The sequence below is a fragment of the Guyanagaster necrorhizus genome (assembly GCF_019112545.1).
Source record: "Guyanagaster necrorhizus MCA 3950 unplaced genomic scaffold BT62scaffold_73, whole genome shotgun sequence".
Classification (NCBI taxonomy): Eukaryota; Fungi; Basidiomycota; class Agaricomycetes; order Agaricales; family Physalacriaceae; genus Guyanagaster; species Guyanagaster necrorhizus.
In genome coordinates this window covers 46,950-69,222 of record NW_025064952.1, presented here as the reverse complement: position 1 = coordinate 69,222, position 22,273 = coordinate 46,950, and the positions used below count along the sequence as shown (strand labels likewise).

The 22,273-nt window shown below is 44.0% G+C and overlaps 5 protein-coding genes across 5 annotated transcripts; 4 read left to right on the top strand and 1 right to left on the bottom strand.

Annotated features, from left to right (window-relative positions):
• Positions 1–799: 799 nt before the first annotated feature.
• Positions 800–1,546, top strand: BT62DRAFT_737096 (uncharacterized protein). The gene is made up of 2 exons (XM_043182084.1): positions 800–1,193; positions 1,246–1,546. Exons 1-2 carry the CDS (start codon positions 886–888, stop codon positions 1,349–1,351), a joined length of 414 nt encoding a protein of 137 aa, XP_043032932.1. The 5' UTR covers positions 800–885; the 3' UTR covers positions 1,352–1,546.
• On the top strand, positions 998–1,684 carry BT62DRAFT_938990 (uncharacterized protein). The gene is made up of 2 exons (XM_043187635.1): positions 998–1,193; positions 1,246–1,684. The coding sequence occupies exon 2, from the start codon at positions 1,428–1,430 to the stop codon at positions 1,647–1,649; it is 222 nt and encodes a 73-aa protein (XP_043032931.1). The 5' UTR covers positions 998–1,193; positions 1,246–1,427; the 3' UTR covers positions 1,650–1,684.
• Positions 1,685–2,449: 765 nt separating this feature from the next.
• BT62DRAFT_1013948 (uncharacterized protein) lies at positions 2,450–3,530 on the top strand (the record flags this gene model as incomplete). Its single annotated transcript, XM_043178133.1, has 5 exons — positions 2,450–2,703; positions 2,752–2,914; positions 2,980–3,063; positions 3,157–3,277; positions 3,334–3,530. The coding sequence occupies 5 exons, from the start codon at positions 2,450–2,452 to the stop codon at positions 3,528–3,530; spliced, it is 819 nt and encodes a 272-aa protein (XP_043032930.1).
• A 1,267-nt stretch (positions 3,531–4,797) lies between these two features.
• On the bottom strand, positions 4,798–5,311 carry BT62DRAFT_938989 (uncharacterized protein; the record flags this gene model as incomplete). The annotated part of the gene is made up of 3 exons (XM_043187634.1): positions 4,798–5,095; positions 5,150–5,165; positions 5,217–5,311. The coding sequence occupies 3 exons, from the start codon at positions 5,309–5,311 to the stop codon at positions 5,012–5,014; spliced, it is 195 nt and encodes a 64-aa protein (XP_043032929.1). The 3' UTR covers positions 4,798–5,011.
• Positions 5,312–6,606: 1,295 nt separating this feature from the next.
• BT62DRAFT_938988 (uncharacterized protein) lies at positions 6,607–6,995 on the top strand. Its single transcript, XM_043187633.1, has 2 exons — positions 6,607–6,666; positions 6,723–6,995. The coding sequence occupies exon 2, from the start codon at positions 6,756–6,758 to the stop codon at positions 6,972–6,974; it is 219 nt and encodes a 72-aa protein (XP_043032928.1). The 5' UTR covers positions 6,607–6,666; positions 6,723–6,755; the 3' UTR covers positions 6,975–6,995.
• Positions 6,996–22,273: the final 15,278 nt, after the last annotated feature.

Genomic DNA, 22,273 nt, shown 5'->3' with positions numbered 1-22,273 from the left:
GGGCGATGACTGTGCCCGCTGTTCCTTTACTAGCTGACATCGGCTAGCTGGCCTCGCCAGGTCTACTCGCTTTCTTATCTCCCCGGTGACATTTCTGACAGCGGTAAACTGTTCTGGACCCCCGGGGTTATCTCCCATGTCTGGAGTCAGCCACAATAGTTATGTTCTCTTCTCTAGTGTCTCAACATTCTCTCTGGCACATGAAACGCACCGCTTCTGGCCTGGCATATATTAATTAACTTTCCCAATATAGTATATGTCATACCGTGGTATGATGCGGAGTCCCTCGCTGTGTTAAGCGCGCTAAAGCACCATTAGTATGTGTGCGAGTCTCTGAGCAGCACATGTGCTATTCATCTCTGAGCATAATATTCCTCTACTTATCTCCTTGTTGCCATTATTGCGTCTCTCTGTTCAGCACCCAGTTATTCAGATACCTTTCTTAGGGTCCTGGATCTCTGTTCTCAAGCATGTTCCATCAGTGCGTCATTGATCAATGGGATCAGAATTGCCGATCATGTTTCGATCATATTCTTTTTATTTTTAGCATATCCTCTCATGATAGTATTGGCACATTTAGGGCCAAATGCTGAGACCTCACATGCAGCCTAACCCCTCTGGTATTAGTCTGTTACTAGGCCATGCACTCTGCTTATTGTTACTTCAGTTTAGCATTATGATAGCTAGGTTTCTGTGTGCTCTAGTCCTATTTTCTGTTATATGCTTACTGGACTGGAATGCAGTCCATGTATTTGCAATTTTCGCAATTTTACATGCCTGAACATGGAGAGGGCATGTCACCACCTTTTTCGAATCTCAACATTACGGACACTATCATTCGCACCTTATCGATTCCACCACGATATTACTGCATATCACGAAATTATGTCTATTTCTATGCTATTATTCTGCTACGGCTGCGGATCAACAGACGTCACCTTGGCACCCCGCGCTGTATGTGAGTGTGGTGCATTCTGGTGCCTGCAAAGATGCCTAGAAGTGGTACGTGGCTTCGAATATTTTCCTACGAATGAAGAACCGAAAATCGTGAGTCCAGTACTACCAAAAGCATATCATCGACGCCCCACTTGTAGCACACGGGTTTCTCGATTATTATCCAAACCTCGACCGGGAAATAGTATATCACGATCCATGGAACGACGGTATTCGAGGACTCATATTTCCCCAAGACCGTGCGTCTTCACCTCATTCCTCGTATTTTCAAACTGAAAATAAAGGCGTTAGGCACTGCTCCTATAGAAGTTCCTTTCACGTTCCTATCCTTACAGGAGACCAACGGCAAGATACTGGACTGTATACCGCAGCTGGACCAATTCATTCCTCGGGATAAGCTCGCCTGTCGAAGAGTTGGTGCACGAGGGGACGACCCGCCTTTTGAGCTTTGGTGCCACAAGAACCAAATGCAGATGGGGCTGGAGGATCCCAATTCTATGAATCGCATGATTGTCAGCCTTACCGGTTGCCAAGAGCTACCGCAATTATGGTACGGCCCAGTCATCGCTTTAATAGTCCTCAGAGATGCATATTGGATGAAGTACACAAATGTAGAATGGCATCACTTGGACGTTTTCAGAAGATTTTTCATGACTCATTCCGGTCCCTCATTCGTTTCTTTAGTGGGACATTAATCAGAGCATTTATCATATAGCGGTTAGTTATTCTTAGGTACTGATTCGTTCAAAGTAACCGTTTGAAGCAGCCGTTTTTCACGAATTCTTCTATGCCGCCAATAGGATTGAGATTGAAAATGAGTGGTATATATCTGGCCTATGGCGTTACTCGTTGTGGACGACATTTCCCTTAGATTATCAATGCGTGGGACTGCAAGACATCTTTGAACCTGAACGACTCGTTCAATGTTGGTGTCCCGACTATCGCAAGACCAGAGGCCGGTCGAAAACTTGAAAGTGTTGGCTAATTCGGTGGATATTAGAAGCTCGTATTAACGCTGCACCAGCATGTCTGCACAGGGAATATACTCGTGACGCCCAGCATCTAAACTCTGCAGCGCGTCGTTTATATGGACTTTGCCAATACCTAAATCCATCTCTTCGCATAACGAGGATCCAAGGTCATCAATATAAGTACAGAGCATAAACGCCGAACCGAAACAGGCATGCACTGCACGTATCAACCGACCTGACTCCTATGTGGTATCGAAAAGAACTTATCTGTTGAACATAAAAAGGATCATAGGTGCTTGAATTAAGCCTATCCAGGAGTGGAGCGCAAACCACGCTGCGATGGAACGAGTATCTATTCTACCACGACGCCTTCGCAGAATGGAATACCGGTGACCGATTTTGAACTGCAGAGCTGAAGTCGACGTCAGTTGGCAAGGAACAAAACGTCAAAGCAAACTGTCTTTGTTTGAGTGTCTACATAGGATGAGGTCAAGGAATAACAGAGAAGCTAGAACTCAGAAGTAATGCCATCGAGCGTTCACGTTGGAGAGGACAAGACGACCAGCTCCCACGCCATTGACGCCATTTTTTGCGACGGTCTGCACTTGAGCCGAACTCCCAGTCCAATGAGAGTGCTCCCGAGGACCATTTTGGTCCTGACAGGGAGAGGGTGGGAAACCCGACTTCCTGACATGAACGGTCAGCCAGATGTTATTGACTCGGAGGTCAACAGGTCCGTAGAGGCCAAAGTCAACTCAAATGCCGAAGAGAGAACAAAGTTTTGGGTATTATAGCAAAAAGAAAGGTTCGTGGTGCTCCGCTTTAGTGCGTCATCGTGTACTCGAGAACGGGATCTCGAACGCGGCACGCGCTGTCCCCCAACAACACAAGTAAGATGTAAACGAAAGGTCGTCTTGTGGAAAGAAGTGTTGAGCGAGGATTATTTCCCGAAGCAAATGAGGGAACAGTGGATCTGGAGGGCAAAGAAGGTAAGTCTCGCATTGGATGTCATTTCACTCATTTACTAAAATTCTTGGTATCGGTCGTAGTCGAGGGTCAAATCCACAACGATTATCGTGAATACTTGGATTGGCTGATGGACAATGTCGAAGAGCACATAGGCCAGGGACGAGACACCGTAATTGGTACAAAAAAGGAGGCCAGAGAACCATAAAAAACTGGAATCCCATCTCTTTCTCTTTCTCCCCCTATTTTCTCATTGCTGTTTCAGAGCCATCTTCAATCGTTACTGACCGAACAGTGCACTATCTTGGAGGGCTTTGCAAACGGCTTGTCTCTGGATTTCATCTTCCGCCCTTTCCACGACGATGCTCAGCATGATCGCGTACTACGTGTGTGGTTCAGAGTGTGGTACTGAGTGGTAACGGAGCATAACCCTCAAGCATAGATAGATTCTCGATGCTCTGGCTGGGACTGACGGACAGTCGCTGCACTGCCATGAAGTTTACCTTCCTCAGTTATTTTTGCGGCAGCGCTGCATCTTTCACGCGCCCCGCTTCTGTACCGGGCTCTGCAGCACAAATTTTATCACCAGCCATCAGGGCCTCCATGAACACCTGTCTCAAAGTCGCCGACGTGCGCTGAAGTCATCGTCTCCAGCGTCGATCGGCGGCAGTAAATCAAAAACCTGAATCTAACGCTCCTGACCCAACTGAGTCTCAAGCCATCCTAACCAGGGAGTCCATCGCGCATCAAGCATAGTGATGATCCTCGCAGCTTCGTGGCCCCATTGTTTCTTCGCCCACCGCGGGCTAACCTGAGCGACGTCCTTCATCATAGCACAGTAATGTACCAATATGATAAGCGCACGACGCTTCTACACTTCCAGCAGACGAAAGAACGTCGATCCTGTGGCCGTGTGATATCTTCTGTCACTGCCATGGTACACTATATGACGCGCCGATTCAGTGCTTGTCACTGGAATTTTGCGGGGTAGTACTGAAAGGCGATGACCAAAAAAAAACAGTCAAGATTTAGCATACACAGTTATTTCGCCCATGCAATCGTTTTAACGTTGGACGGTTTCCCACCTTGGAGAAGATTAGGATATACAGGACTCAACTGCGACTAGAATCCAAGAAGCTTCCCCCCTTTCACAATACGTGGGACTGCCATAGATCTCTGAGCGTGAGCGACTCGTTCTATGGTGTCGATCCCTATTGTGGCAAAATCAGACGCCGGTCAAAAACTTGAACGTCTTGACTAATTCTGCGGAGACTATATGTCTGTATTAACATTTCACCAGCATGTCTGGCCAGGGAATATACCCGTAAGACCCAGAATCGAAAGTTTGGAGCACGTCGTTTATATGTACTTTGCTAAATGTAACGGCCAGGGGACGATCAGGTGGGGTGGGCAGTGCAAGGTAGTGAGATTAGGGAGCAGAGTGTCAACTGTATGCATGGATGAATCTTGAGTCGGAGTAAGAGTGGGCAGTAGCGGTCACAGGGGCAGAAAATATACCGCTCGTTAACAGATCTACATCTGGGACAACGAGAATCAAGCCAAGCTCAAAGGCAGATACATGAGGGCTGTATGAAAAAAACAGCGAGATTAAGCTGGTTGGCCTGTGCCACGCTAAATCGATGGGCATTCGATGTCATAGTTATGCCCTGACGTCTAGATTTGTCGCCCTTTCGTCGAGGTCAATTCAAGCTGCTATCTTAAATCAGACTAATATTGATTCACATCTGCAGGTAATTTGGACATCGCGTGCTCGAACGATCTGTGTCGATGTCTCAGTCTGAAACAGGATCAGGATTCATCCCAGTCATACCTCAAACTCCTTTGGTGGTGGATATAAATTCAGGGTTATACCTTGATTCTCAACGCTAAAAACTTTACAAACCCTCTGAAAGATCCTGCTCACTCAAACTTCCCCTTTCGAATCGCAACTTTCCCGGACAACATTGTGATTCACACCTCTTTCAGTCAACCCCGGGCACCGTAGGATTTTTCAGAGTGATTTCCACAATGGTACAGTACACGTGGTTAAAACCACAGTCGTCATTGTCGAGCGTGGTAGGAAATGAGAACCAATTAATCAGTGATACAAGGAGAGTAACTCACGCCATTGCCGATTCGAAGGGACCCATGCCAGTTTCTTCAGTTCCGGTCCAGAGAACTGTGAAATTCTGACTTAGGGTGAGCTACGATGACCGGGTGATAAGAAAGTTGGAGCTGAATCTCGAATCTAAACTTACAATTCTGGTGCTATATCTATACAACAGTCAGCACAGTGTAAGATCCATAAGGTGGTGATGTACTGACTGATTAACCATCTTCACAGTGTGCAACGCAACACGAGCAGATGGAATAGCATTCGAGATAACGGAGGCGACAAGTATGAGAGCCTTTGCGAGCATTATAGTGGTCGGAAGAAGGATAGAGGAGTACGACTGCAGAGCGTCCTCTCTTAAGTGATTTCCTGCGGCAGTGCCCGACGTAACGACGCCTGGTCTTGATGGGCTTGAAACAAACGAAGAGATGGATTAGCTTTCCAGGCATATGAAACGGAATTCGTACGTACGAGCACAAAATAACCCACTGGAGATGTACTTGGCAGTTGAGCAACGTTGTCAAGGAGCGATAACAAAAAATTCAAGTGTAAGGACGATGGGATGTAAATTCTACTGTCGCAGAGACGGAGTACGATGGAATGATAAGGTGGTTCGTTCCCTTGCATCACTCAAGTAATACGTCGACATCGGAAAGGAACAGTACCGAAAACTGCAAAGAAGCATGAGTCATTCCCAGCTCATTGCTGTGGAAGTGATTCATAATTCATTTATCATAAGATGGAATGTATCACGATCGCTCACGAGAGAAAGCAGCCGATCAGCCATCACCATCGTGGTTCCGGTGAATGTGCAAAAGTCCGAAAATGTAAATGACTGACTTCGCGATACCGTGGTCATGTGATATCTTCTGTCACCGCCACGGTACATTACATGACGCGCCCATTCAAGGTTTGTCACTGGAATTTTGCGGGTCGCACTTAAAGGCAAGGACAAAAAAGGAGTCAATATTTCGCATACACGCCTATTTCGCCGGCAAGGTGTTGAGTTTGCGTTTGTTGTTGTTCTGATCGAGTCGCACCGTTTTCGATGGCCTATATAAATTAAGAGTCCCATGTTGATTCTCAATACTAAACAGTCTACTACAAGGCATCTCAACGATCCCGCTCTCGAACCGCCTTTTTCGAATCTCAACATTACAAACACTATCTATCATTCACACCTTATCGACTCTACCACCGGACTACCACATATCAGGCGATTATGTATGTGCTATTCACCTGCCACGGCTGCAAAGAAATGTTCGTCGAAAGCGACCCCGCCGCTGTATGTCAGTGTGGTCAATTCTGGTGCTCCCAGATATGCATTTACGCGGTACGTCGCATCCAGTATTTTCCCACCAACGAACAACTGAAAATCGTGCATCCAGTCCTTTCGAAACCATTTCACCGATGCCCCACATCTCCAACACAGATATTATGATCATTGTCCAATCATCGATCGGGAAATAATGTATCACCATCCAGGGCACAACAGTATTCGAGGTGTCATACTTCCCCAAAACAGTGCGTCTTCAGTTCGTCCTGGTATTCTCACACACAAAATAAATGTGTTAGGCACTTATACCATACCAATTATTGTCACCTTCGTATTCCAACACGGAACCGACGGCGAGATACTGGACTGTATACCGAAGCTGGATGCTTTCCTTCCTCCAGGTGAACTAGCCTGTCGAACGGTCGCTGCACATGGGGACGACCCACCATTTGAGCTTTGGTACCTCAAGAACCAAATGCAGCTGAGCTTGCAAGACCCTAACAATGTGAATGACAGGATTGTCGCCATCACCGGTTCTGTTGAGCGACAGAATTTATGGTACGGCCCAGTGGTCGTTCTAACAATGGAGAAAGATGCGTTTCCGAAGAAGTACACAAATGCAGTGTTCTATTCCTCAAACATCTTCGTAAGATTTTTCCGGGGTTGTACCGGTCCTTGGTTCATGGGACATTAATCAGACCATTTATCATACAGTAGCTAGTTCTTATATATATTTTAGAATCCATTTCGTTCAGGGAAACTATTCAAAAAAGACATTTTTTATGCATTCTGGATGCCATGAATATGATTGAGGGCGAATATGAGCGGGAGATATCTGCCCTATAACCTTACGCATTGTAGATGATATTCCCTTACATCATCGTCACACGGGCTATCTTCTCGATCTCAGCCCAGTCGTCTAAACGTTAGACAGTTTACTACTTTTCAGTCGACTGCGACTCAGAAAACGAGCTCGCTCCCTTTTATAGTGCGTGGTACTGCGAGAGATCTTTAAAAGTGGGAGACCCTGCCATCAAGGCTGGTCCAAATTTCAACATAGCTAATTCCGCACAGACTACAAGCCCCCTATTAACGTTGCATTGGGATGTCGGCCTAGGGAATATAATCGTTACACCCATCATCGTATGTCTGAAGCACATCGTTTAGATTACTTTGCCACATGTAATGTGTGGTTTACTAATGCAATGATGGAGAAATTATGGCCTAACGACTCACGAGATTGATATTTTGACCTGGTGCTGATGTTCTTCTGTTGTCCATTGGGAATTTGTAACAATCTCGTTGACTTTGCAAAAGAGGCTGGGAGAAGGTATCGGCCATACAAGCTCGTTTAGGATGGACAATTCATCATCACGAAGGAGACCTGTAGGATATAACAAATTTTCATATTACGGTCAAAGCTTCAATTAGTGAAACTATAATATGTACACCCCGCTTCTCTTTAGATTCGTGAGGCGTAGACCTCACGACCCAGACTCTCTGTTCCGGGATGCTTGATGGTCCCTTGGATAATTTGACCTAGATATAGTTAGCGTCTGATGGTATCGAAAAGAAGTGTTATGTATGTGGGGGGTACCAGCGAATTTACACTGGAAGGAACTAGAGTGTGCTGGATTTGAATCAGAATTATATTAAAGGAATCCCGGTATTTTTGGTATGAAGAAAGTGATGCTGAGGAAAATGAGAGGATTGATTTCACCACAAGAGAAAGTGATTCAGGGTCAGATAAATATCAAGAATTGAAACTAACAGTGAATTAATGAGCATAAGCAACGAGCGTACACGTTTAGGCCACAAGTATTCGCATCATCCGAATCGAAAAAACAGATCCACCTTTATAACCATTAATACAGGGCGTACTGAACCAAGAAGTATAGCAGACGTACTAGAGTCGCATGCTCAGTGAGTTTCGAGTATCATAAGGGCAGAAATAATGTACCTAGAGAAAGTGTACCTCGAGAAAGTGGACGCCTCTATGCTTTTTTCGAGATAGTCTCATGTCGAAAAGTTATATTAGCGAGGCGGAAGACAGACGTTGATGCTTTCCATTCGATTAAAACTGGACGTCAAGTACCAGTAAGCCATGAGGTCGAACTATACTTATAGATAGAAGTCCTAGTTATCTGACAATCGTGTTACCGATCCAAGCCCAAGGCGCTATTCAGAGCCTGTATGTATATCATCGGGGAGATGTGGTCCTAAGGAAAACCGTTGCAAACCATGAATGTGACAGTATATGCAATTATTGGAAGATAACTGTGGTTTCAAGGGGAAAGATAGTGCGTTGTTATCAACTCTCAGGTGTAAATGGAACCACGCACCCCGAATTATATTCAGCGACGTGAAATATGGAAGAAGGGGCAGAGAGGGCGGAAGAAATAGAAGATGTCAATGGCTACATCGGCCCGGTCACGTCACTGTATACGGCAGGTCGTTTTTATTGTCGCTCTCTTTACTATCGAGGCCTTTCATCTGTCCGTCTCTTTCCTAGGGTTGCAATAACCATCAACGACAATGAGGAAGTCCTTGTGGGGGAAACGAAGCTAAAATATCTAAATGTATCAGCCGCACACCTAGTCTGTCGTAGACAGACGACGATAATCAACCTAATGAAGGATGATGAAGAGAAGAGCAAAGTGTCTGTGTCATCGAGTGAGTCAACGATGGCCATCTGGACTTCGCCTGTCGATCGAGTGGCACGCAAGTGTCATCCATGAATATTGCGTGCAGGTCTTGCTTCTCCCTGCCTATTTCCCGGTGAAGCAGTCGTCACAACCCTTCCATTCCTAACACGCTAGTCGGTGCCGCTATCGTGCTACTCTTTCATGACTTTCTCTATCGGCGATTTCAAGATGTCGGATAGTTGGCCCAAATGACGCGCTGTGGGTGTTTCTTGTCATACGGGGGGACCTCACGTCTCTAACGCCCACCCTCTGTGTTTTTTAATGACCACCGCCATAGGCTGTATCTCATAACCCGCTCTCTACATCTCTCGTCGCTTAATATCCACGTTGTACACCACCACTCATCTCTCCAGTCGAGACCAGGAAAATCTTCTCATGTGGCTGGATGGACAGATTAACGTCGTCTTCTTGCGCTTTCCATCACTCCTTGATGACGATGACAAATCACCACCATCTACACCACTTCCGGCCATCCCGACGTTCGTCCGACTTCTTCTGTGCCCACTACACTAAGTCGACTCTCCCTGTTTCTGATGCCGCCTTTCTCGCCACCTCCCCCCCACTCCTACGCCGACTCAAGTTTCGTTCACGCACACCGCCGCCACCCTTCTCCCCAATCTTGTCACAGGTCGACCACATCTGATCATCCTCCTCCTCGCACCCTCTCGTCCTCTCCTCAACGGTATCTACCGCCATCTCTATCCCAATGTCTGCGGGTTTTCGGACGTATGGCTACACTGGAGTCCCTCCCTTCCTCGGTTTGCCACCTCAAACTCGCGTTCAAATTCATCGGTAAGCGTACCGAGGAAAAGAGACTCCGCAGTGCCGTCGTCGTATATCCCGCCATTGAGGGACTCCATATTGACGGAGAAGCTGGTGAGAAATGCTTGCATGATGTCGTTCCTCAATTCAATGTTCTCCCTGATCATGCATAAACCCAGCATGAAGGAGAAGCGGGACTCTACGAGAGGTCTCTCTTCCCAAAGGAGCTCAGATGCGGGCGACGTGGTCAATGACGAGCAGGTCGGGTCACTCGATGGTCGTCAGCGAACGTGCATGTGTACTCATCTGGCAGCCGCGTGTCCTCCCCTCGAATGTGTCATCTTTCCCAATGGAGTAGAGTGGCTCCGTCTTCCTCCTTCGCTCAGGACTCTCCCCTCCTCCCTGCGTTCGCCATCCAGCGAGGCTCGCAGCGTCTTGTGGTTTTCCTTGTACCATAAATATTTCGCAGGATTTGACCATCTCCACACCACTATGTTAAGGATTTCGACCTACTTACTTATAGCTATGCTGGCATTCAATTTATGTGTAAACCCACACAGCGAAAGTAAAGAAAGAGGAAGTCGAAGAAATGTTTGCTCTCCCGGAACGTGCGAGAAGGTCATCAGCATCATTCAAGATCAGCCATCAGTGCCATTCTGCAACGACATATATGATACATGTACATTTTTTAACTCAGCCTAAAAGGTTTACTAACAGATGGCCTTTGGGTGCTTCGTTTGCATTGACACACGTATTAACGCTTTCACGATCTCAGGCATTTCCCTCTGTGGCATGCCTTTAAATAAACCAAGCGATATAGTGTATCCCTCTGGCGGCACAGTCCCTCACTTCGGGGAAGACTAAAATGTTCAGAACCAGCTGCGGAAAGGCAGTACTATGATCAACTAGCCGTTGTCGCAGTATACGTTGTAGCTGACATAGACAGTTGTGCGAGGCCGTGAGTTGCTTGCGAAATGGCTGGGCATGGGGGAAAGTCATGGTGTTTGTCGATACTGGATGTATCTAGAGAGAATTGGAGTAATTAGTTTATAAAACTACTCACTGGGATCAACAGTCAAGGTCCTTGGCTCGCTCAAAGGTTCATTACTTGGTGGTCAAAAGGGAAGGGAAGCTAAATCAAATTTCTGGAACAGGTACAATAAGGGGAGGCCAGGGGTAGCTGCATGGGTGCTCATGCATCACCAGAGCCCATACATGTTGGTTTCATGTATATAGAAGTATCCTAGAACAAAAGAGTCAGAAGAAAGGGAATGTCCTAGCTCATTTACCTCTGCTTCGAGCAAGAGCAAACCACCCAGGATATGTGCAACTACAGCATAGGGAGAGTATGCTTTTTTGTCCTTGCATTTAAGTGAGACCTGCAAAATTCTAGTGACAAACCTTGAATGGGCACATCATGTAATGTACCGTGGCAGTGACAGAAGATATCACATGACCACAGTATCGCAAAGTCAGTCATTTACATTTTCAGACTTTTGCACATTCACCGGAACCATGATGGTGATGGCTGATTGGCTACTTTCTCTCATGAGCAATCATGATACATTCCATCTTATGATAAATGAATTATGAATCACTTCCACAGCAATGAGCTGGGAATGACTCATGCTTCTTTGCAGTTTTCAGTACTGTTCCTTTCTGATGTTGATGTATTACTTGAGTGATGCAAGGGAACGAACCACCTTATCATTCCATCATACTCCATCTCTGCAACAGTAGAATTTACATCCCATTGTCCTTACACTTGAATTTTTTGTTATCACTCCTTGACAATATGGACTGAGTAGCATAGTATGAAGTGCATCACTAGTTCTCCAATCAGAAGTTGAGTTCTTTACCTGAGAAGGAGTTCAAGAAGTAAGTGCTGTGATGAGTGCCAACCATAGTCAAATGGGAGACTGAACAGTCAGTGAGTGTGAAGCATAACTGATGAGGATTGATGGCAGTGAGAGCCAAGCATAGCTGATGAAGATACTCATATTCACACAGAGTCAATTGGTAATTCAGAAGTAGATGGATATTCCATGGCTATGGAGATACTTATATACAAGGGAAACTACAGTGAATATTCTAGTAGTACAGCTTGTTGAGAATGTTCTCAGGTTTTCTGGTATGTTCAAGATAGATAAAAGTATGTAACAGAATAACAAAGAAAGAAAGGGAAAGATCTGGTTCCTGTTCAGGCATCAAAAGACTTAGTCAGATTAGATAGGTCATATCCATAACACCACCCTTCTAGTCTTCAGATGCCTAAATGAGCTATTAGTCTGGGTGGGTGGTTGTGGGAGTCAGAAGATATACAAATGTCAATGATGGGTAAGCAGTTCATGAGTTCCATCTTGACATCTTTGTCATTGATGGACAGGTGACTCATCATCTCTGATAAAGTGTCCTTGTCACTGTGGTCATCATCATCCATCATTTCAGCATCAGAGTTTGAGTTGGCTGTGACATACCATCCCAAAGGACTTGCAGGTGGCCCTGAGCTCAGAGTGGTGTACTCATCTTCTGAGTTGTAGTTGGTCAACAGCTGGAGAAGGTAAGTGAACATTGATATGCAAGAGTAGCATAGATTATAAGAGAAATGCATCCCTGCAGTTATATCAGAGTGTTAGACCCAAGTGTCACATAAGTGCAAACTCATGATAAACTGGCATTGTATTGCATTTTTACAATCATGCCAGAGTCCACTTCCAGTGTTTGACTCCATATGAGGTTCAAGGCATTGCAAGTGGCTTGAGAGTGAATAGTATAGAATAAACTTTAGCTTGAAGCTGAGTCTACCACAGTGAGAGTTATACTACTTATATATATTTCTGAGTGTGATAAGTATAGTCCTATTTATTAGGTCATGTCTGTCTGTGGTTTGGAACTAAAGAGCATGTGGTGCATATATGAAACAATTAAACATTGTCTTTGTTGAAGCATTGGCTGTGTTAGACCTAAGTCACATGTCATCAAAACACATGATAAACAGGCACTATATCATATTTGTATAGTCATGCCTGAGTTCACTATTGTGCTTTATTGACTGTTGTGCTTCAAGGTCATTTGTGAAGAGGCTCAAGGATGAAATAGTATGAATAAACTTTAGCTTGAAGCTGAAGTATACCAGTGAGAGCTAGCCTACTTATATACTACTTGTTCATTGAGATAAATATAATACTACCTATTGTACTTGTTCAAATCTTTGTGCTCATTGTTCTTGAGTGTTGTTACTGTCTACAAAAAGTGATTGTGTATTATCAAGGGTCTGTTGCCATGTCAGAGGACAATGGAAGATGTGGCTTGTTGTGATGACTAAGCCAGTCTCATGGTCCTAAGCACTGGTCTAGGTGCTCTGACTAAGCATAAATAGGGGTTAAAAAGAAGAAAAGATGGAAAAATCATAACATTACTCCCTCCTTAAGACTATCATTCTGATGGCTTAGTTTAGAGATAATTCATACTCATGTATGCTATCTGTCACATTCATTCATTTTTCATTGACCCATTTGTTAGATTCCAGGCAGTAACCCTTCCAACTAACCAAGTAGTTGACCATTGTAGTTGTGCTTCTGCCTTGGGCATGAATTTTTCAGAGGTGATGATTAAGAACTTGTTTGATTTCATAATGTTCTTCATCATCAATCAATTCAGGAGGTGGAGGCAGTGGTCATTCTTGATTGGAAAATGCAGATGCAATGAAGGGCATCAGAAGGGATTCATTGAAGACATTATGGACCTTCTAATTAAGTGGAAGGTGGAGCTTGTAGACAGAGGCACCAACTTTTGCAATGATGGAAAAGAGGCCTGTATGCTTGTTGGCAAGTTTCTGTTTCAGGTGAGGAAGGTGGAGATTGATTGTATCCAACCAGACTTTGTCATTAATATTATACTCATAGGCAGAAGCATGATGTTTATCATATTGTTTTTTTATGGAGACTGCTGCTTTTTTGAGGGTGGCTTGAGTTTTGCTATGGATTTTGGATATGGAGGCTGCAAAGTCAGAGGATGCAGGAGTTGTGGGAGTTGTCATATAGGCTCATTTGATGTGGGATACATTAGGATGGCATCTATGATTACCAAAAAATAGTGTCTTCTTGATGGCTGAATAGATTCAGTTGTTGTGTTGGAAGGCTGCAAAAGCAAGCCATTCCATCTAGTCATCTTGTCAGTAATTGATGAATAACCAGAGATATTTTTCAATCTCCTGAGTAGTCTATTCAGTTTGCCCATTGGTCTGTGGGTGATATGCTGTTGATGCATTTTGTTGAATATTTAAGAGGCAGTACAAATCATCAAGGCATTTTGAGATGAATTGTGGGCTCTGATCAGAGATCACAACTTGGAGCATACCATATTTGGCATACACTTCATCATGAAGGATTTTTGCCTATCCTTCTGATGTTAATTCTGTTAAACATGTGGTCAGAATGATCATCTTTGAGAATTGGTCCATAATGATAATGATTACATCATAGCCATTGCAATCAGATAGTCCAGTAACCATATCCACTGAAATATGGGTCCATAGTGATTGAGGGACTTCATTTGGGTGAAATAGTGCCACTTGTGGCTGTGTCAATGATTTTGCTTGCTGGCAAGTCTCACACCCTTTCACATAGTGCTCTATATCTTAACCCATCTTTGGCCACCAGTATTCCCACAAGACTAACTCTTTGGTCTTGGTGATTCCAGAGTGACCAGCTATTGCATGGTCATGACATGTGGCAATGATTTCACCATGAAGTTGCTCATCTCTCAGAATATAGATCCATCCATCATAACAGATCATACCTCCTTCCTTCATCATTCCTCATTCATGATTTAGGAATGAAGCCACATTTTGGTCTCATTTATGATTGTCCTGCATTGCAGTCTTGATTCTTTCATGAATCTCCTCCTCCATAGGCATTATCATCACCCAGAAATGTTTGGGCTTTAGTAATATGACTCTCTCATTATCATCACTCTCTTGGTCATGGTCTGCTCATCAGCTAAGAAGATTGGCCTTTTTGTTTGCTGTCTCTGCTTTATGGTGGAGTGTGTATTCATATTGGGATAATTCAGTCACCCAGTGTGCTTGTTGTCAGTTAAGTTTTTGGGGTGCATAGAAATATCATAGGTTCTGGTGATCAATCCAGACTTCAAAGGTCTAGACTGTGCTGATTAGGTAGTGGCACCACTCTTCTAATGCCAGCATGATGGTGAGGAGTTCCTTGTCATAGATCTCATAGTTGTGCTCTGTTACTGTCAAGGCCTTAGATAAGAAAACTACTGGTCACCACTTTCTGTCTTGTTCTTAAGATAGTACTGCCCTGATTGCCCCCTCACTTGAGTTGGCCTTCACTTGGAATTTTCCTTCCTGCATTGGAATGGCAAGGATGACATCCTCTGCCAGTCATTGCTTAAGGTCATTAAAGGTGGACTGTTGGAAAATTCCCCAATTCCAAGGGGCATTTCCTGTCAACTGTGTCATGAGACATATGATTTTGCTGTAGTCCCTGATAAATTGGCAATAGAAGTTGGTGAATCCTAGGAAGGACTGCAGCTCCTTCTTTTTGGTCAGTTCCAGCCACTCTGTTACCCCAGCCACCTTGATGGGGTCCATCCATATACTTCTTTCACTGATGATTACTCTCAAATATTCCATTTCCAGAACTTCAAACACACATTTCTCTGCTTTGAGAAAGAGTTTATGCTTCCTCATGAGCTTGAGTACTTGGCAAACTAGTCATTGATGTTTGTCCTGGGTTTTGGACATGATGAGTATATCATCCAGATAGATTGTAACCTTTCTGGTGGATATGAGGTCCTTGAAGATATTGTTCATCATCCACTGGAAAGTAGCTAGCAAATTGGTTAATCCAAAGAACATCACTATGGGTTTGAATAATCATTGGTTGATTCAGAAGGCTGCCTTCCATTCATCTCCTTCTTTGATGCACATGTTATTATAGCCCCATCTGATATCCAGTTTAGTGTAATATTTCACCCCTCATAGCTTGTCCATCAACTCTGAGATAAGTGGAAGTGGATAACAGTTTTTAATCATCATCTCATTTAGCTTCCAATAATCTTGAACCAGTTGGAGTTTACCATCCTTCTTCTTGATGAAGAAGAACAGCGAAGCCATAGAGGACTTTGAGGGTCTGATATGGCCACTGAAAAGGTTCTCATCTAGAAACTTATCAAGTTCCTGCTGTTTATGATTGCTGAGGGGGTATGTTTTACAGTCAAGGTTTACATTGGCATTCAGAGTGAGCTTGATTGCATGGTCTCATGGTTTCAGCTTGAGTAGTTCATTCAAACTTTTCTTGTTGAATAAGTCTCAGTAGTCTTGCACTCATTCAGGAACCATTTCCTCAAATGTTCTTTCTTCCTTCCCAGTGTTAGCCTTTGCAGCTAAATCATTGGCATGATGTACTGCTTGAATGTGCATTGCTTGCTGGATGTCGATGGCAAGTATTGTTTTGCTGTTCTCCATCTCTTTGTCTCACCTATCTTTGAGATCTTCATCAGGCAACTCAAAAGGGATTTTTCAATATTTGCATCATGTGAAGGTGATCTGCCTGGTCTTTCAATTGACCAGCAGGTTATGTCAGATAAGCCAGTTATGATCAAGGAAGACTTCTTTAGTTCTTAAGTTGATGATAGCTAAATCAATCTGTTTCAAGTGGTCACTGATAGTAAGGCATAATTTGATGAACCCCATTATCAAACCAGCTTGGTTCTTGATTCCATCTGCATTGTAGACTGGTATAGAGGCAGCTATGGCTCTAGTAGAAAGATTGTGCTTGTTGATGAAAGCACAATTGATGGAGCTTCTGGTACAGCCACTGTCAATTAGGGTGACTACCACATAGGTGAATCAATTTGTGAGGGTCTTGATCTGGGCCTTGGTGGTTAGGTCCCACCCTGAAGTCTTGGTTCTCAGAGTTCATCAAGCCACTTGAGTGCTCAGCACCATTCTGCTTTCCACATCTCTTTGATCATCTCATTAATCACTTCTTTGGCCTGAGTTTTGTGTATCCAGTTCCTGAGTACTGCTTTGGCTGCTTCTTCTGTTGAGGTGTCTTTGATGGCTTGCCAGATCCATTCAGTGGCAAATGGCTTGAGCCATTTGGTGAGAGTCTCTCCTCTTGTTCAGCCCATAGGCATTTAAGTTTTGGGTTTTGGTGATTCATGTGGTGTGTGTTTGGAAGTAGAGGATTGGAGTATATTTGAATGCTCATATAAGTTAGACATAGTAGTATCTACAGAAGTACTATTAGTCCATCTCACAGCTACTGGTGACACACTGTTCTGTTTCTTAGTGGAATCACTCACTGATCAGCTTTGTCTTTTACCTCTTTAATCTTTGTTTCTGCACCAAGCTCTTCTTCTTTCTTCTGCAATTTGATGATTTGTGCCTGGATATCTTTGCACATTCACTTCTTCTTTGGGCAATCCCATGATATATGCTTCTTCTGGCCACAATTAAAACACTTCCCCTCCTTCTTGAGGTGATCAATGTCCATTAGTTTCCCAGCTCCTGTGTATGTAGTACTGGTGCTGGTCTTCTGTGCTCTATATGATGATGTACTGGTTGATGATGTGGGGGTTTTAGTGGAGCTGGCCTGATTGCTGGTTCTCAAGTTCTGCAGTGTACTTAGTTTCCAGTATTCCTGCAGATTAGACTGTTCCACCTTCTGCCTTTGCTACTCCTTGTACATGTTGACAATCTGCTCTTTCTATATGTCATAGCCTTTGGGTGTGTTCATCTCTATATCTGATACCATCTTGATATAGGATGGTAGAGCATCTCATTTGAGTGCTTCCACCATCTATATGTTGTTATCGATGTCATCTCATATGCCAGCAAGCTTGGTGAGTTGCTCTAGCTCATCAATATACTCTGTTGCTAATTTGTCTCTCATCTTGTATTCTTTGATCTTATTATGCACATGCTACTGGCCTCTGTGTCACCTCAACCAATCATGGATTCAATCACCAAAACCCACTAGACTCCAGCCACTTCCCATTACCTATTAATTTCATTTTCACCATGATCATTTCACATCTGTATTTCACATTGTAATATCTAGACTCTGAACTCAGTAGTGAATATTGACATTGGAACCCAATGGAATCCAACTCAGAATTAGCTACCATTAGTATATAAAGCCATGTATAACCATTGTAACTACTCAGTTCAAATATCAACTTGGATAGCCATCTACACTTTGTACTCACTTCAACTCCTCCTATCTTGTCTATTGGATTCCACTCCAAAGGATACTCCTCCTTGCTTCTCTGACAGAACTCCATTCCATCCATTCAAATTCTTGGGCCCTGACTCAAGGGTGACATTGCCAATAGCTTCATTGACACCCATGCACTCCACTGGTCTCCATGAGTGCACTCAAACTCACTTGATTGGCATGTTCCTGACAGTATATTCAAACTTAAACCCTTGAGTCAAAATTTTTTATCATGTCCATCACATTTACCCAACCCACAGAAACTGATCCTGAACAAACCCAGCCTACCCATTGCAATATGTTTTCCATGGAAGATATCCTAGCCTCTGCCTCAAAGGAACAACCAGGCCTTTTCAGATTGGCCTCCAGTGGAGGACAACCTTTCTGTAGGGAAACCTACAATCACTCTAGCTTCACTGCCTGCCAACCTAATTATGATGATTCCCCTAACCCTTTTGATGCCACCAGCATCCCAACCAATGGAGCCTGACAGGCCAGCCTGATGTATGGCACCCAAATTGACCCCTCAATAGATTCTTTATCTCTGGGCAACATGCATGAGAATTCAGACAGCTTAGACTCAGGAGGTAGAGGTGAAGACACCTCCATTCATACTCCCATCTGACAGGAACCAGGTGATAACCCACCAAACCCTTTTCCAGGAGGGCCAGATGGACCCAGTGGACCAGGAGGACCAGGCAGTCCCAATAGTCCAGGCAGCTCCAATGGCTCCACAGGAAGCAACAATCTAAATTGGCAGAATATGTTCCTAGAATTCATGAACCTGTTATAAGGAGTCTCCACTTCCCTCAATAACTCTAAACCAGCCACTATTCATATCAAAGTCAAGGAACCAGAACCATTTGATAGCTCTGACTCTCACAAACTGAAGGCCTTCATCATCTCCCTTCAGTTGAACTTCAATGACAGACCTACCACATTTGCAACAGATGCTAGCAAGGTCAACTATGCCATTTTCTTCCTGGCTGGCACCACACTTAACTGGTTCAAACTAGACATTCTTAACCTCAATCCATGGAATCTACCAGCCTGGCAATTCTCCTATACAGCTTTCTTAAATGAGCTTCATAGCAACTTTGGCCCCTTTGATGCTATTGGAGATGCCAAGGATGCATTAGAACACCTTTGGATGCATGATGGAGATCAGATCATAAAGTATATAGTCCAATTCAATCAGTACACCTCACAAATTGGGTATGGAGATAACTCCCTCTGCCATGCCTTTTACTGTCACCTCTGCACCCATATCAAGGATGATATGGCACACCATAGGAAGCCAAACATCCTTCATGATATGTGCTTCCTTGCCCAAGAACTTGATGCTCACTACTAGACCTGAAAGACCAAAATTGCCCATGAAAGCCAGAACAATAAGGTCTCCAACCAATCTTCCAACCCCAAATCCAAGAAGTCTAACTCTTCTTTCTTGGACTCCAGTTCCACACTGAAATCTACCACCCCTAAGCTCTATGCCAACAAGCTAGGCAAAGATGGTCATCTTACTCAGGAAGAAAAAGACTGCCAGCACCAAAACAACCTTTGCATGTTCTGTGGAGCCCAATACAAGACTGAGAACTGCAACAAGCAGAAGGCAGTGGCCTCCACCAAGGGTTATGCAGCTGAAGTCAACACTGCTCCTGTAGAGCTGGCTCCAATAGAGTTGAAAAACTAGAAAGCAACTCTGTTTCCTCCATGCAAGTTCAGGGTTGCATTGACTCTATTTGCACACTGGAGGTCATCACTCTCAATGCAACATCCCTTTCCAATCACTCCTTCCACATCTCCCTTTCAGCAGAATTACCAACTACTATAAAACCTGATGGCTCTCCAACTTGTATCATTCTGTGTTTTCTTGCCCTTATTGATTCTAGTTCTAGCCACTGCTTTGTTGACACTAAGTATGTAGCTGCCAATAAAATCCCCATTAAAACCATCCCTAGTGTGCAACTTCAATTATTTGATGGCTCTATCAGGAGCTGTATATCTCAAATTGCAACTATCCCTATCTGTTTTCCATCTGGAGACACTTTCCCCATTGACTTCTATATCACTCCTCTGGATTCATCTTGCAATCTTGTCCTAGAATACAACTGGCTCTCCTGCTACAATCCACTGATTGACTGGGCTGAGAACAGTATCACTTTTCACTCAAGCTACAAAGATCTCACTCCAACCAATTCTGTGGCCTCCACTGCATCCCAGGGACTTCTGTGCCCACAGAACAACAGTCCATCCCTCTCTAAGCCCTCCAGCTCCATTCTGGGACTTTCATGCCCACCAGACTCCATCAGTCCAACTTCTGGAGCTTCACCCTATTCCAAATCCACTTTGGGTAGCTGGCAGATGCTGTTCTCATATGAATCTATCTATTTCTATCCTCCTTCAGAGTCTTTTACTATGAAAGCACACCCAAAGATGTCTATCATATCTGCTGCTGCATTTGTCTGAGCCAGTGCAGAAGAAGGTGCTCAGCAGTTCACACTGCAGCCTTTCTTGCCTAGTATTGGAGTCGAAGCTGCATCTGCAGAACTGGCAGATCTTTTATCAGTGCTAGTAGAGTACCATGATTTTGCAGATGTCTTCAGCAATATCCTCTCTGAAAGACTACCCAAACACAGGCTGCACAACCTCAAAATCAACCTTGAGGAAGGAACATCTCCACTGCTTGAACCTATTTATTCTTTTTCAGAATCTGAACTCAAGGCCCTATGAGAGTTTATTAATGATAACCTATACAATAGGTTCATTACTCCATCCTGCTCTCCACACAGGGCTCTGGTTCTATTTGTCAAGAAGAAGACCAGTGAACTCTGACTTTGCATCAACTACTATGATCTAAACAAAATCTCCAAGAAGGATCACTACCCTCTTCTCCTCATTTCTGATCTCCTCAACTCTGCCTGCTCTACATGCATCTACACCAAACTTGACCTATGACATGCCTACCATCTCATTCACATAGCCAAAGGAGATAAATGGAAAACAGCCTTCCAAACCTGTTATGGTTCCTTTGAATGGCATGTCATGCCCTTTGGCCTCACAAATGCTCCAGCAGCATTCTAATGATTTGTGAATGATATATTCTTGGACATGCTTGACATATCAGTAGTATTTTACCTTGACAACATCCTCATATATTCTGACAATCCAAGAGATCACCAGAAACATGTTCAAGAGGTCCTACACAGGCTTAGAGCTAATAGACTCTACTGCAAAGGTTCCAAATGTGAAATCAACCAGGATTCCATGGAATACCTAGACTACATCCTATCACCTGAAGGACTTCACATGTCTGAAGAAAAAGTCAAGGCCATTGTTGACTGGCTGATGCCATGAAAGGTTAAGGATATTCAATCTTTTCTTGGCATCACCAACTTCTATCATCACTTCATACATGAATATAGCAATATCATTCTTTCCCTTACATGACTCACCCATAAGGGAACTCCATGGAAATTTGATGACAAATGATTGGCCACCTTCAATGAGTTGAAACAGGCCTTTCCACATACTCCCATCCCTACTCACTGGGTCTCTGATCAAAAGATAGTGGTGGAAACCAATGCTTCCAATTATGCAATTGCAGCTATCCTCTCCATCTATCTTGAAGATGGCAAAATTCACTCCATCACCTTCCACTCTCAGAGTCTCCACAATGCCCAACTCAACTATGACACCCATGACAAAGAGCTTTTAGCTATTTTTGAGGCCTTTAAACATTGGCAGCACTACCTTAAAGACTCTGCAGACTCCATCAACATTGTAACAGACCACAAGAACCTTGAATACTTCACCACCACCAAGATTTTAACCTGCCAACAGGTCCACTGGTCTGAATACCTATCCCAGTTTAATCTAGTAATCCAGTTCCACCCTGAGAAACTTGGAGGAAAACCAGATGTGCTCACTAGACAATGGGATATCTACCCTAAAAAGAGGGATAGCCAATATGCTCAAGTCAACCTCCACAATTTCTGACCTGTGTTCATCCAAGAACAACTTTCTGCATCACTCTGTGCAATCTACCTTGAAGGCCCACCCTATGGGCTAGTGCCAACATGGATATTGACAAACTTCACACTGATATCAAACAAGCACAATTCTCTGACCCTATATGCTCTGATGGCCTCCACCAGGCCAAGGCCACTTCTGAATCCTCTTCCTCTCAGTGGTCCATTGATGAATCCAACATCCTTTGGTTTGAAGGCTGCATCTATGTCCTGGACTCCAATGATCTCCATCTTCATATACTACAGAAC

What these genes read in the sequence shown, in the direction of transcription:
- BT62DRAFT_938990 (XM_043187635.1), top strand. Translation starts at nt 1,428, where the DNA reads ATGGGGCTGGAGGATCCCAATTCTATGAATCGCATGATTGTCAGCCTT.
- BT62DRAFT_737096 (XM_043182084.1), top strand. Translation starts at nt 886, where the DNA reads ATGTCTATTTCTATGCTATTATTCTGCTACGGCTGCGGATCAACAGAC. An exon ending in ACTCATATTTCCCCAAGACC is followed by an intron (nt 1,194 to 1,245) that starts GTGCGTCTTCAC and finishes TAAAGGCGTTAG; the next exon opens with GCACTGCTCCTATAGAAGTT.
- BT62DRAFT_938988 (XM_043187633.1), top strand. Translation starts at nt 6,756, where the DNA reads ATGCAGCTGAGCTTGCAAGACCCTAACAATGTGAATGACAGGATTGTC.